This window comes from Cyanistes caeruleus, chromosome 6, assembly GCF_971803275.1.
Source record: "Cyanistes caeruleus chromosome 6, bCyaCae1.hap1.1, whole genome shotgun sequence".
In the NCBI taxonomy this organism is placed as follows: Eukaryota; Metazoa; Chordata; class Aves; order Passeriformes; family Paridae; genus Cyanistes; species Cyanistes caeruleus.
Genome location: NC_141706.1, coordinates 24810592 through 24825389, shown reverse-complemented (window position 1 = coordinate 24825389; position 14798 = coordinate 24810592). Strand labels below are relative to the sequence as shown.

The 14798-nt window shown below is 39.9% G+C and overlaps 2 protein-coding genes across 46 annotated transcripts in view; one reads left to right on the top strand and one right to left on the bottom strand.

Moving 5' to 3' along the window:
• The window catches only part of PPP6R3 (protein phosphatase 6 regulatory subunit 3), a 51326-nt gene extending 36542 nt beyond the window's left edge, over positions 1–14784 (bottom strand). For 7 of the 43 annotated variants that reach the window (XR_015288750.1, XR_015288746.1, XR_015288740.1 and 4 more), the window contains exons 1-2: positions 14157–14752; positions 307–476 (exon numbers count right to left, since the gene is read on the bottom strand). The gene's annotated coding sequence lies outside the window, so the exon portion shown is untranslated. Of the gene's footprint in view, positions 1–306; positions 477–14156 lie in introns of all 43 variants that reach the window. The other 36 variants (XR_015288743.1, XR_015288753.1, XM_086895802.1 and 33 more) reach the window with 16 other exon arrangements.
• The window catches only part of LOC111930127 (uncharacterized), a 39078-nt gene continuing 38523 nt past the window's right edge, over positions 14244–14798 (top strand). For all 3 annotated transcript variants that reach the window (XM_086895835.1, XM_086895834.1, XM_086895836.1), the window contains exon 1: positions 14244–14565. In XM_086895835.1, coding sequence (XP_086751961.1) covers positions 14244–14565 — 322 coding nt within the window. The remainder of the gene's footprint in view (positions 14566–14798) is intronic.

Below are 14798 nucleotides of genomic sequence, written 5' to 3'. Positions count from 1 at the left end.
AAAGCAGGGTGGAGAAGGAAGATAGTCCAAGAGCAGAGTAGGTTAAAAGACAAAGTTAGAATCAGCCAGCTAGAAAGTAGTCAGAAGAAAGCTGCAAGAAAATGGAAGGTGTGGCCACAAAGCCTGACCTGAAGGAACTGCAGCTTAGAAAGTAGTAAATGTGAACCTACGAAATCAGGTGACTTTAGTGGACATCAGGGACAAGAAAAGCTTAAGATTTAAGTGGTTTCTGAATGCTTTAGGATAAGACTTTATAGATGCAGAAGCTAAATCTACTGCTGTAGGTGAAGTTTAATAGTTTCTTACCTGTCAAACACAAAGTTTTTAAAAGTTAAAAAATCAGAACGTTTTGTATTCTCTCAGGCTTCTTGCCCATTACAGGGTATCCTGGCAACAGCAAAAAAATCTTTCAATCTACAGTACTAGCAGATTAGCAGGACTGAATTAGCATTTAATTAGATGAAGCAGATTTCTTCCTACAACGACAAAAAAAAAAAAAAAGTGTAATTTAATATTGTTAATAGGTTCTATTCAATAGCTTGACAACTGCATGAACGCTAAGGACTGTTTTGCAACAAATACAACACGTGAACGGAGGAAAGAAACAACTTGCTAGGAAGAAAAGTCAGTTCAACAGAGCATACACTGAAAATAAAATGAAAAGCAGCATGTCATCTGAAATATTTACTTTTAAACCAATTTTAACATTTCCCTCCATTTTTGGGAGTCAAAGGAAGAAACTTCTTTATCTCACAGAAATGAAATTGGCTTTATAATCTGCACTCTACTGAAATCTAACACAAATCCAAACTTTAAAAAAAAAAAAAAACTATTAGTAATTTCCCATAAAGTAACATCTTCAGATCAGGAAGATCTGAAATACCCATTACTTTCTGCGGTAGTTTTTTTCCTATCTTCATAATTCTTCCCTTATATCGATGTAATTTATCCACAAACCTGCACAGAAAGAAAGCATTAAGAATGCCTGTTATGTTGGCACAAGTCTGTAAAGAATTCAGCCAATTTCAATCTGAAAACAGGCCAACCTCGAAAAACCAGCACAGACCATATCCAGGCTTCCAAAGTAACAAGCTGAATTAAGACAGCAATCAGTCACCATTATGAAAATCTCTACTTTTGATAGTTCAATGTTACTTTGCTTCACACCAAAAGAATTGAAGAGCTCTATTAAGTATCCTTACACTGGCTTCAGGCTGACACTTAGCTGTCTGTGCTTTAGTCAGCACCAAACAGGCAAGAAAAAGCATCCTATGAACAGATTTTTCTTTCCAATTAGCTGTTTGTAGCAGTTGCAGGAAGAATTTCTAAGACAAAAATTCATCTTCACTTTCTAGCAACTTGAAGGGCTTCTTGATTTTGCTTTTTAACATGGGTTTCAAGCAACACAATACTTCCATTTCTTTTGGGAACATGGGTAATGTTGTTTATAGAAAATAAAATACGTGCAACTAAGAAGAGCAGCAAAATTAGTGGCATGTTTATGAACTCAGGTCACTGACCATCCAGTATTTGGCTGAGAAGCTCTGCTATCAGCTTGTCACAAATATATCTCCAGCTAAAAAACACAAACTATTCACCTCAAAAGCATTTCAAACATTCTGCCAAAGAGAAGAATGATTTAATTTTACACCTTCCATGTTAAAGATAAGGAGCTGTTTCTTCAAAGCTAGTTTTTGAGCTTTGCACATGATTTAACAGATGGTCTCTGTCAACCTAAAGATCATAGATTCAAAGAATACCTGGGGTTGGAAAGGACCTTAAAGATAATTTCTTGGGTTATTTTAGTAAGTATCATACACATGAACTGAAGCTCAGTGTAATACACTGACCATAATTCTCTTCAAGGTCTTTTAAATGTATTTTTCACCCACACACCTTCAGGTCTCCATGCCTGACAGACCTGACAATCCCCTGTGAGTCAAGTGATGAAGTAGAGCAGAAAAAGTAAACAAATTTTCTGGACTCAGTTAACTTTATTAAGTTTTCTAGGTTATTGCTTCTGCATTTTAGAAGTGTACCTATGTTCCAAAGCAGAGCTCCAAAAAGGAAGAGAACATCACTTCTTCCATTATATCATGTGGAAACAAAGTAAGAAGCCTGCTTAGTTTAAGGCACTTTCCCAAGAGTTTACACATTCTTAAGATTCACAGAGTTCAACTGCTAGTAGAACTATCCAAATGAAAACCACTATTATTACCCCCCTTACAAGAATGCCTTTGTTATTTCTTTACTCTGCTTTCTGTTTGAAGACTTCACTGTCTAAATACCATTGCCTAGCACCAGAACACTTGGCTTCTGAATTCAATGCAATAGAGTTACATAGTAAATTAGAGACTCCAGTGTAATCAAAATTAGCAAGATACTTGGAGTGCATGTATTATAGCACACCCTATGAAGGGTCCCAGAACCCTGTTTGGGTCAATCAGGACTTTTTCGGTCCACCTCGGAATCTGCAAGAGTAGAGAGGTTGACTTACTAAAGACTGACTTACATTTAGTGGCACATATGGTTTATTAACTCAGACTGTTCCTCTCTGCAGCACAAAGTAGGTATTGCTTTATGAAAAAGGGGACAAACCCCCACTCCCAAAAATCCACAGGAGTTATTTCCGTAAAATAATATAAAAAATAGAATCACCTGACTGGATGACGTTCAAGTCTATTTAAATCTGACCTTCCTATATCCAGGGATGGCTTATATTCAGCAACAGGTCAGCTAAGTTAATACAGTTCTGCCATGAAGAAGTATCAAATGATGGAAGGTCAAAACCTTAGACCTGAAGGTAACATGCAAGGGCAGCATGGAAGCACTGTCATGTGCACAGACTGATTACATTCAAACACAGAACTATGAAGACTCATCACAACCCCGACCACGCCCGTGTTCATGTTCATCTGATAGACCCAGAAAATACAGCAAGACACAACTACCCAGGGTAGAATCCATTTCCACACAAAATGCAATAGCATGGCAAAGTCTGTTTGAAGTATTACCTAACAAACTTTATTCACACATTTTTAGATTAAAGAAGTTAACCACTAAGTGACTAGTTGCCAGAAAGAGGACTAAACTAATTTTATTAATTCTGCATGAACTGGGCCATGTCTAATACCATTTCTATGCATCTCTATTGGCTCAAACACTGAAACCAAAGCCTCTGCTAGTAGAAACCAATGCAACATTTGTGCTTCCTGGTAAAAAAGTGCGAGAACTGCAAGCTCCTGAACAGTGCTGCTATTACAGTAATTCACTGTGCGCTTTAACTTCTATAACTTCATATATCTGAAATAAAGGTGTTTCATAAGTGTGACAAAACCACTAGCAGAACACCAGCATTTCTTCTGGAACATAAGGGTCTGGACTACAATTAATAAAGGGAAGTACAGGGCATGGGATAGTTTAGTGCTATCACCTCTCTGGGCCAGGACAAGTCCAATAATTTTTATGCAACACACATGAAAAACAGCTTAAGCACAAAACAGTAGAATCTTCTCCCTTCTTCCACTGGCTTATGGGCCCAGAAAGATCCCCCAGAAATTACAGTCTAGCAATATAAAACTGTTTAATGTAACATTTAGGCAAAGCACTGTGAAATCTTAATTTAAGACTCAGCATTGCTCCCTATCACACCTCTCCAAATGTCAGATGAGAAAAATCAAAGTAACATGCACTCCTTAGAACACTCATGTGTTACCACATTATCAGGAACATCACCTCCCAGAAAATTTTAAGTAACCCCTTGGACAGGTGGTTCTCAAGAAACTTGACCTGAAAGTGTCATCCACAACCATCAATCTGTGTAAGATTGTTACGACTGTTGTGGTAAGAACCATCAATAGTGGTAAGAGCTGAAGGGCCAAGACACTGCTGCATCTGAACTGGTCTAGAATTCTCACTGGTGAACTAATCAAGTTTATAGAAAAATCTTCATGATAACAAAGGCAATTTTTAAACACTGAGAAGCATCTCACTTAGGTCAGGATTTAAACTCTGAATGCTTCGGCTATCAGTTTCCAACAGCTTGTCTTGAGGATACATGTGTATGCTGAAATGTCACCATTCACACTCAGAATAAGGATAAGGACTGAAAATTCCTCATGGTGTCTCACAGGAGTGCTTTAGGATACTAAATTAGCTTATGTAAAGCAGCTTTGTTCTACCCCTTGCTGTGCAGTCACCCTCTGCTGGCTCCCCAACACTGACAAAACCTCTGCCAAGACATTTCCAAACGAAAAAAACTATTCCAAAAGTGGCAAATGGAGGAGGAAGAAGGGGAAAGAGTTTTTCTGCCATGTCCATGGGATGAATTAGCTCAAAGGGTCTATCAATCACTTGGGGCCAGTGCAGCCAAGGAAGAGGGAACACACCATTAGAGACAGTGCAATCAGGATCTGACTTTTCCATCTTTGCCTTAAATTATATCACCTCAAGCCTGCTCAGGATTACAGAGGAAAAGCTCTCCTGAATCCAATAAATAAAATGGGTGATTTTGAATTTGGACAAAATCAGTTCTACCGTTGTCCCAACCAGCTGATAATTTGCAGGTGTAAATGAGACCTGAATTCCTGTACTACTACTGCTGCTCTGGAAATGCAAACACCCCCAGTAACACTGACACACTGCTTTAGCAGTAAACTTTTTTGTTTGAACATTTTAGAAACAAGTACAGTAACTTATAGACACAGATTTAAGTTGAAAGGCATGAATTTTACCAGAGGTTTCTTTTATAAGCATGTGTTTTATTCTGTTCACTGTATTAGTTCAAAGACAGCAGGGGTTTGGATATTTTTTTCTCAAGTTCATCCTCCTATTCCCCTTGTGGATTAGGCCTTGAAAGTTGGACATAAATTAAATTCTGAGGCACATGAAAAATACATGGAGGTAAAATAAAGTTTGCTACTTCAGCAACTTCTAACCAGGACACCAGCGTTCTTTCTGTATAGACAGTGCATTCATGTCTATTATTTGCTTTATTTTTTTCAAGCAAAATCCCAGTCTCGTTAAAAAGAATACTTCAAGACCATTTGCAGTTCAGAAATGGTAGCCAGCAGCTTCTAGGAGCACATCCATGTTTTGCCTCCTGAAGTTCCAGTCAGCTACAGCTGCTGCCACACCTGGAGTGGACTCTTGCAGGAAGATAGCAACTTCAAAATTAAATCTGAAGCAATTTTTAACTTGTTTAACTCTTCAAGTTCATTACAGGTTTCTGGGACTGTTGGTCAGGTAACCTGAATTTTCATGGTAAATTACATGAACTGCACTAGTTAAAGGCTGTGGGCAAGAGTATCTTCCCGGTTTTCCTCATACTAAGCTTTACAAAGCCATTAAAATAAGTTTTGACAACTGCAAGTTCTCAGATTCTTTTAATTAGGATATCAAGAAATGCTACCATATCTTGAAAAAACTGACAGAACTATTCAACCCGCCCTACATGCATACAGAAGTTAAATATTTCCCTAATGACAGTATCATAAAAATGTTTTGCTTTTTAAAATGGAAGTTAGAATCCCTAACAATCTTTTTCAAAGAGTGTTCAAATCCAACATCATGAAAAGAAAAGTTGAAGCTATTTCTTCTCTTAATCTTTAATTTAAGCAAGTTAAAACATCTTTCATTTTGATTTGCCCATGGGCAAAGACTACTAAATTGACTTGCTTTACACCAAGGAGCTTAAGCTCCATCTATACTTTTTTCTACGAGACTAGCATTTTCAAGTTTAACAATACAATCCCTAGGACAAAAGTAGAAAAGTTCTTCCAATGCCAAGCAAGAGAAATAAAACACAGAAGCAGCACCTAGATAGAAGGGGAGTGATGGTACTTTAGCATATTCATTTCTTTAGATTTTGGTATCTGCATTTAACAAAATGCTCTATAGTCACCTGGAAACTTCTCCAGCCTAGTGCCAGTCTTACAGCTTTGTTTGAGCCTTTAACGAAACAAGAACACTACTTTCCTTAACAGAACATACCCTATATATTCCAGGAAAACAGTCTACACAACATTTTCCCCACCTCTGCAGATACCCTGAGGATGAAGGAAAATACTCAGAAAAGAAAAATATCCTAATACATACGGAATGTCAATTAAGTACTTGATACCGAATAGATCAATTTATCATTCAAAGACTAAGACAGCTGAATAGTGATTCAATATCCTCCTTCTGTAATGCAGAGTGCTAGAAGACAACTGTCCAATGTTAAACAACAAGCATTAAAAAAGCATGACCAGCTTGACTTTTCTGAGATTCATCTCAGAAAACTAAGAAAATAATGCTTTGAATGGGAAGATTTCACCAATTCTCATCTACATAAGTTTAATGAATTATATCATTTTTATTTAGGTACATGCAAAAACATGTTCCAGTAAAGAAATTAGAAACCCAGCAACATCATGCAACTTCAGTGCAAAAAGCCTTCTCAGTGAAGTCTGAAGTGGCTATGAAGTTAACACTATCTTTCTTTCCCATTCCCCAGTCCCACAGGCAATTTGTACTTTGGAGACTCCAGTAATGTGTGTTTTGACACACTGTACTTTTACAAACCACACACAGAGAGCAACCACACAGTTTTTTAGGCAGAGGTGCCTCTGTTGTCTCAACCAAAGTAATGCCTTCGCCATGGAACTCTTTTATTTTGTTGGACAATAGTACAAAAATCAAGACTGTCTTATAGAGTAAGACACTTCTTCCAAGTGCAAGACTCACCCTAGTTTAATGAAAAAAAAGTTCCATTAAAAAAGGCAAACCTACTATTTTCTCTGTGATCTTCAAAATAATCTTTTTAAAAATCTACTTCAATGCTTCTCTCTGGAGCATCAGGGAGCAGATTTGTTTCTGTGCCTTTCAGAATTCTACCGTGGTTGCAAGTGGCAACTCTGGGGCAAGTCTGTCTCAAAGACTTAGCAGCAGATCTTAATAATACTGTTTTCAAAGGGAGATTAGTCTAAATTTTTACACTGTAGTGATCAGCAGCTGTGCAATACCCTAAGGACACTAGCATGAACTTGCAAACAGAGTTTAAAAACCCATTCAAGCAATATGCCACAGTTAAGGGATACACTGTCCTTTTGAAATGGCCCTTCCTTCAACTATGTTCTCTTTCGTTTTCTTTGTGCACTTTCAAGAGGGGGCTACCACACAGTAACCCATCATCAGTACTTTCAGCATCCTCTCCTTCTTACACATTCTTTCTCTTAACTACCAGTATATCTGCCAAGTTTTCTCCTGTTGCAAGAAGAGCCTGAACTCTCACCTAGTGTTACTTTACTAATAGGAATTACTGAACACACACTGTTAAAACTAATCCAAATGCAAAACTGAAAACAGCACTGATAGGTTATAGTTACACAAAACTACAGTGATACTTCTGTGCCCTACGCCTACTCAAGGGATTTAAAGCATAAAGTTTCAAAGAAACCAAGCTACTTAAAATGCAAGCTCAGAATTTAAAATGGTATTTATTAAAGCATTACATGATAGAGCCCTAAAGAGAAATACCCTGCTGAGCCAAAGACTTAGAAATCAATTTACTTAAGACCTGAACTTAAGTCTTCTTTTGTCTTGACAGTCTTATTACCATTCCAAAAAGTCAAGTTACTGCTCTGCAAAGTGGCACAGAAAGTAACTTTGTCTGAAATGCCTTGAAGTCTGTAACAAGACTTCTTAGGTGGTTTCACTCAATGTTCACTACCTACAATAATTTTTTTTAAAATTACATATTTGGATAACCTATAATAACAACTTCTTTTGAGCATGATATCAGTACCATACTACAATTTTTTATTGTCTTTAGAAATAATTCCATTTCTGGCTGCATGGGGCTACAACTTCAACCTGGGAAGGAAAAAACCCAACGCCACTGCATTCTAATTTAAAGCCTTATTGCTAGGACTGCAAGTTAAATTTCAGAATTCCCAAGTCTAGAAGAAGGGAAGACTGGACCACTGTATTTCAAAGGAAAAAAAAATAATCTCATACTAATATTAACATCATTGCTTTTTGCTATGCCCTAAAAGGCATCCAGTTTCCCATAGTGAAAAACATCTGCAGGTGTTTCCTATAATAAATAAATATATAAATAAGTAAATACATAAACCCCATGGGTTTTTCAGACTTTGAATCTTTTTTCCACAGATTGCCTCATACATAAAAGATTCAGAATTATTTTTGTCTGCCTTCAATACCCTATCTCTCCAAGTCCAATATGGACAACTAAATTCCCTAGTCAATAACCAAGGCATTAGGGATTAATTTATACTTATAACTTGCATTTTTGCAAATTATACATTTGCATTTTTGAAGCAGAGCATTCAAGCCAAGTATAGTTGGTACTCAGTTCAGCTACGTTAAAGTTCCTTGGTTTTTGTTCTCAAAATAAGTCATATTTAAGTACAGCAGGAGGGCATAGTGGATGAGGCAGACACAGGAAAAAAAAAAAAATGTTCTAATCTATGACTGAAGTCATATTAAGACAACTGCACCTGGCACAACTACTGAGTACTTAATCAATCATTAATGGGTTCAGAAGTTGTAAGTTTAGTCTTCAATCACATATTACTTGTATCAGATGTATAAACTTTTATATTATGTCTCTAAAAGAGAACCTTAGTCCTTACAGTACAGGAAAGCAGCCAGAAAAGACACATTAGGTATTTACATTGATTATTAAGAAATGCAGATCTCTCATTAATGTTACCTTCACCATCTCCTTATCAAACAAATTTCACTAAATACAGTGTTCAGTGAACAATTTTTTGCTATTTAGATGTGGATTAAAGCTGTAACACATCAAGTACACACAGAGAAAGATCCTTGGATAAATGTTTGCTTGTCACAGCCAAAAGGAAGAACTGATACTTCACAGCCAGTTCAGTGTACCTTCTACAGCTGTCCCTCACAGACAGGGAAAGACACCTACATGTCAGTACTTCCCAGAGCTGCCATAAGCAGTGACAAACTCCTCCTTTGTAATAGCCAGAAAGAACAGAAAAAGACAAACATGGCCAATGGGAGAAAAACCCCTGTGCTGTTACAACTTCCATGTGCACTTCCATCTAGACTGACCAACACCAAAATGAAATGGATGCTGAGTTCTTAGAGAAGGGAGATGCCTACATCAGTAGAAACCCCCCCTTATTTAAAAGTGGATCTGTTCCTGCCACCACCACAGCTTCATTCTAGCTGTGTCTAAACTTTCCATCCTTTTCCAAGAAGTTTGGTGATAGCTAAAGTTGTCAAATGTTGCCTATTATTTTTATTTTCTAGAAGACTTAGCTTTCAGTTACATAGATATCCAGCAAGTCCATCAAGACAGTAGCAGAAGAAATAACATTAATTCAAATTCTGCAGTTCAAACCAGACCTAAAGTTTACAGCTGAACTCTTAAGACTGGGAACTTGACAAAGTAGTAGGCACACAGTAACCAAGAACAGAATCTGGAGAGCCCTCTTTCTGCAAATCACAGAAAAAATGAATTTTTTCATCAATACCTAACCCATGATTTTTACCTTAATGAAACTTCGAGTAATTAAAACACACACCCACCCACCCCCCCGCCAAAAACCCCTTTTTTTCCTTCGCACCAAGTATATTGGAAACACAAGACTTGGTTTCCACTATACTTACAAAAAAAAGCAAATAGCATTATATTTTCACTTTTTCTATGAGAATCACTAATTGTATAAGCACTCCGCTACAAAGGTGAAGAAATACACCCTGTGGGGGCAGTGGCTTACACTCCTTTCACAATGCAAACAAGTACTGAAATAATATCAATTTGTAGCAAGGCAAGCCTTAAGAGTATCTGCTGCTCCCCTGTTTTCTGCTCTAGCAAAGGCTCAAACCAGTTGCAATACAATGGAAAATGCAATCAACACCTGCACTAGCATTGCCTACAGCCACTGCATAAAGCACTACTTGAAGCTTTTAATCTATCAATTAGGTTACTCGCACAAGACAGAAACGTGTAACACACAATTTAGGATTAGAGTCTTAGGCTTTGCTCCTCTAAAGCAGCATCACGTACATTTATAGAAGAGTTTAGGAAATAATGGGATTCACTTCAAAAACCCACAGCAGAAGCTAAATTTGTACAACAAAATCTTATTTTATATACTGGTAACCAGTTAGAAATCCTACCAAGGGTCACTTAAGAAGGGAACTCCCCCACTGTCTAACAGGGGTAGGAGGCTTGGGATTCACTTCTGTAATTAACAATCAGAATGATTTTAGTACTGAAATAGCTATTCTAGAACATATTTAATTAACTCAGAAACTACTTTTTACTAAAAAATTTGAAGTTTTCATCCTCCATACCAACCGTGCTTTCTTACTAAACTGGAAATCACATGGCCATCTGTCAAGCCTCACCCAGGATGGGCCTGGGCATCCTAGAAAGGCTTTAGAGATTTCTTCAGGCTTAAAAGCATCTTTTGGCAGAGATGATGAGAGATGGCCTATGGTGTTCCTGTGCTCGTTTTCCAGAAGGACCAGTGGACACAGGCCAGAGACCATAAGGCCGTGTGTTCCAGCTCCTTACAGATGCACAGTTTAAACTGCATAAATGTTTGGAACCACCCCATTTGAAAACAAAATCGGATAAAGTTTTAAGAACATTCCAAGGAAACTAATCATTCCTCAAATCTTACCACTGGGCAATTTCTGCTTGCGCACACATAGATTTTTTTATTCTCCTTTTTCAGTCTCCTTCCCCTCATTAATCAAATCCCCACTATGCATATCCCAGGCACTCTGCCATTCTGCCAAGATGCCTAACAACATAATCTCCCCTCCAGTGGAGTGTTACAGCTTCACTGGTCCATAAGGTTGTATGCTGAGGTGCTTCTGCTATTCTTTTCCACAGTTGGAACATATGCAACATATCCCACAGATTTTTCATTGTGCATCTCAAGTTTAAGAGGAAAAGCTACATCCATTTAACAGAATTAAGGGATGACTGTATGAACTAAGAGCAAGAACAAAAAAAAAAAAAGTCCAAGGGTTAGGCAGGAACTTTTTCACCTATTCCAAACCCCATATACCATTTCAAATGTGCTTCTTGATATGTTACATAAGCTATTAAATAATCAAGGGTCACAAAAAGCCTAGTATTTCATATCAACAATTTTTTTGCCAATATTATGTGAAGAGCTATTCCATAAAGAGGCAAGCTTAAATTGCATGTCCTCCCAATCTTCTCAAGTCAGTCTATTTCACTTCCTGAGAAGTGTCCCAAACTAGCTATAAAGCTGCATATAATATCCAAGAGTAGAAAAATATTTTACTTCAGTTGCTTAGTAGCATATAGTTTCTAAAACAGATGCTGGCACCCTGACACACTACAGAAACAATTAAACAAGCTATGCAGAGCTTTCAACATGATGTTCATGCTCTCTGTGTGTCTTCTCAATCTTTCAGGCTTACTTCCCACCCCAAAAATACCAGGACCACTAGTTTCTGAAGTTCTTTGCTCTCTTCCTCCAACTGACCAAAGACACAAGCAAGATATTATTTTACATTTACCCATACTTCTTTTATTATTGTGAAAAGTTTTGCAAAAAACAATGGCTGTACATCTTACTCCTAGGACAACCCAACCAGACATTGGTTCTTCTAGAATTTGGCTGTGAGATATTAATTTGAGACAACACAGTATTCCTAAACCTGGCATATGATATAGTGGAGTTCACAGCAAACTTAAGGTGCTACTACAAAAGACTAATCTAGAGGGCAACGTGCTGAAGCCATCCTACCTTACCAGAGAAAGAGATCACTGTGCTCATACCTCTTCTGCCCAAGCACAAAAGCCATGGTTTCCACCATAATTCCAAAGGCCATAAATTAACTAATTTACCCAAGAAAAGTGAATACAAAAGTCTCCCACCTACAAAGATGTTGTGTACTATGCTGAAACACTGAAGCTAAAAATGGCTTATTGCAATATACTTACAAAGAGCAGCCTTTAACTGTGGAATGAAGTATGTACTTCAAGGCTTTTCAAAGTCGTGGATAAAACAGAACATTAATGGGCAGGAAGGAAAGTGGACAAGAACACATTTCTGCCTTCGGATTGCCCCAGCCTTCTGACTGGTTGGTTTTGAGACAGCTCTTTTGCATTTCACAAAACATGCATGTCAAGCTTAAGCTGAGTAAATAAGCAAAGATGTTGAGCCATAACAACAGAGTTCACTTTCTCAACATCTGTCAATGCTTAAGCTACATACACAGATTTCTGCTCTAATACTGCTAAATTCAAGTTCCATCTACTAATTCACTTGAATTTCATTCTTGGAACACGATCTGATTCTCTGAGTGGCACACAGGCTATAGCATCACCTCCCTTAAGTGCAAGACAGAAGCATCATGAAGGAAAACATCACTTTTGCTCACTTCGGAAACTCAGCAGAAGTGTGTAGTTTGCAGGCAGTATTGTGAAGAGACACATAAACTACTCAGTATCTTTAATTCCGTAAAGGAATAACAGCTAGTTGATTTGTATTTTAAAAAAATCCAAAGCTGTGATGCATACAGCAGTTTACATACAAATCTAACTGGCTTGTAAAGAAGCTGTAATGCACTACCCCACTTAAAGGCAGTCCTGTTAAACAGGTTGCTTTTCCGGAATTTCTAAACTACAGCTTTCACTTAACTCAATGTTTTCCTTGGTCATTGTAAACAGACTTCATCAACAGTTCTTCTGGCTAAAACAGTATTTCCACGTAGTTTTAGAAAATAAATTCCTTTAGTAACTCAAGACAGTACAGGATCCAATGCCTATACATCTGCTTTTCAAATAGAAAGCAAATAAGAAAAATCTCTAATGTTCAAATAATACCATAGGTAGACAAAACAAGTAATTTAAGTGAACCTAAAGAAGCACTTAAAAATATAAACTGTCAAAAAACCATGTAAACTGGATATTACTTTTGCATGGCATCTCATTAACAATTTACATATTGAAAGGTAATTCTGCAGTGTTATTTTCTACTTGTATAATAAAGAAACTCTTGCTTCAGTTGGTCCATGTCTTGCTACTGAAAACATAAACAACACAGAGCTAAGTAATCAGAGTCTTATTTGAATTTCTGTTGGAAATAGATCATTCAATTCAAATAACTGCAGCAATCTTTCTGGAACACTGAAACAGACAGACTTCCCATCTTTCAGCATCCCAGAAAAAAAGACAAAATACACAGGTATTTGTGCAATCCAAAGACACACTGCACTGCTAGAGTACATTTAGACTCATTCCACTGAAGGACATTTTAAACCTAAGTAATACCACCAGCAGTAAGTAATGTAATTTTTCATTTTTTAAGTTGTCAACATCTCAAAGGATCCCTTCCAAAAGCTATCCACCTACTCCTAAGTTTTCTCCAATCTTCCACTCAGAAAACTTTTTTTAAAATAGCAACACACCCATTCAAAGTATCCCACTGTTCTGACTTAAACAACATTTATGCTGACAGAAATGATCTTTAGCCTCAATTGCACTTATGTCATATAAGATAGTCTCCTATGACACTAAATAGACTAAAACACTAATTCCCTCTTACACTTCGGAAGGTTCTTAGCAACCAACACAAAACAAAACCAGAAAAACTGGCAGGTTCTAAGTGAGATTTTGCCAAACTTATTTAACAGCAGTTAAAGCTTACCGGAACACTGCTACGCTTTAAAAACATTATCGTTCAAATAAGCCGCCTTGTTAAAACCCCAGAACAAGCGAACCATCCCAAGAGAACCCCAGAACAAGGGAACCATCCCAAGAGAACCCCAGAACAAGGGAACCATCCCAAGAGAACCCCAGCGCGGCACCCAGGGCAGAAGCGGCGGCAGGCAAGGAAGGGCTGCGCGGTGCGGCCCGGCCTCCCCGCCGCGCCCCGGGCCCGCGCCCCGCGGCCGCACCCCGGCCGCTCCGGGCCTCGCGCTGAGACTGCGGGAGGCCGCGGGAGGCCGCGCACGACCGGCCCCGGCGGCCCCGGCAGGCCCCGGCCCGGTACCGCCCGAGCAGCGCCCGGAGCCCCCGCACGGCCGGGAGCGGGCGCCAGGCCCGAGCCGCCGCGGAGAGGCCGCCGCCAGAGCCCTGCTCCCCTGGAAGCGGCGGAGCGGAGATCACGGAGCCGTCCCGGCCGTACCTCGGCAGTGCGTCCCCCGCCACAGGCCCCGGGTGCCTCCGCTCAGGCGGGAAAACCTCCGCTCGCCACCATCACCGACGCTCCAAGATGGCGGACATGGCTGCTTCGGCGAGCCCTCCTCTGCCTCCGCCCACCTGCCAATCACCTCGCCCCGGCACCGCCCTTCTCCCCGGTTCGCGCCTTCCTATTGGGCGCTGTGAGGAGCGCGGCCTCTCACTGGCCGCCTGGCCAATGTCAATCACCCGACTACGCGGCGGCGACAGGGTGGGAAGCGGATGGCGGCGGGATCTCGGCTTCCCGTTGGCCAGTCAGCGTATGGGGCGGGTGCCCCTCGATTCCCACCTTCCCGGCCTAGCAACAAGGCAACGTCACGCTGACAGGCGTCTCCCTCGGCCAATAGAGAAAGCAGGTTCCTTTTAAAAATAAACCCGTTCCGCCCAATCCGGAGCCGAGGCGCTCGGAGGCCGCGGCGGAGGCGGGGGGGCAGGAGCGGGAGGCAGCGGTGGCGTCCGTCCCGCAGCTTCACCCGCCGCGCCTCGCCATTGGCCAGCGGGCGGGGCCACGCCCCCGGGGCGCGCGCGGGCGCCAAACTGCCTGACAACAGGGCGGCGGCGCGCGGAGGCGGAGTGGGGGGGAGGGAGG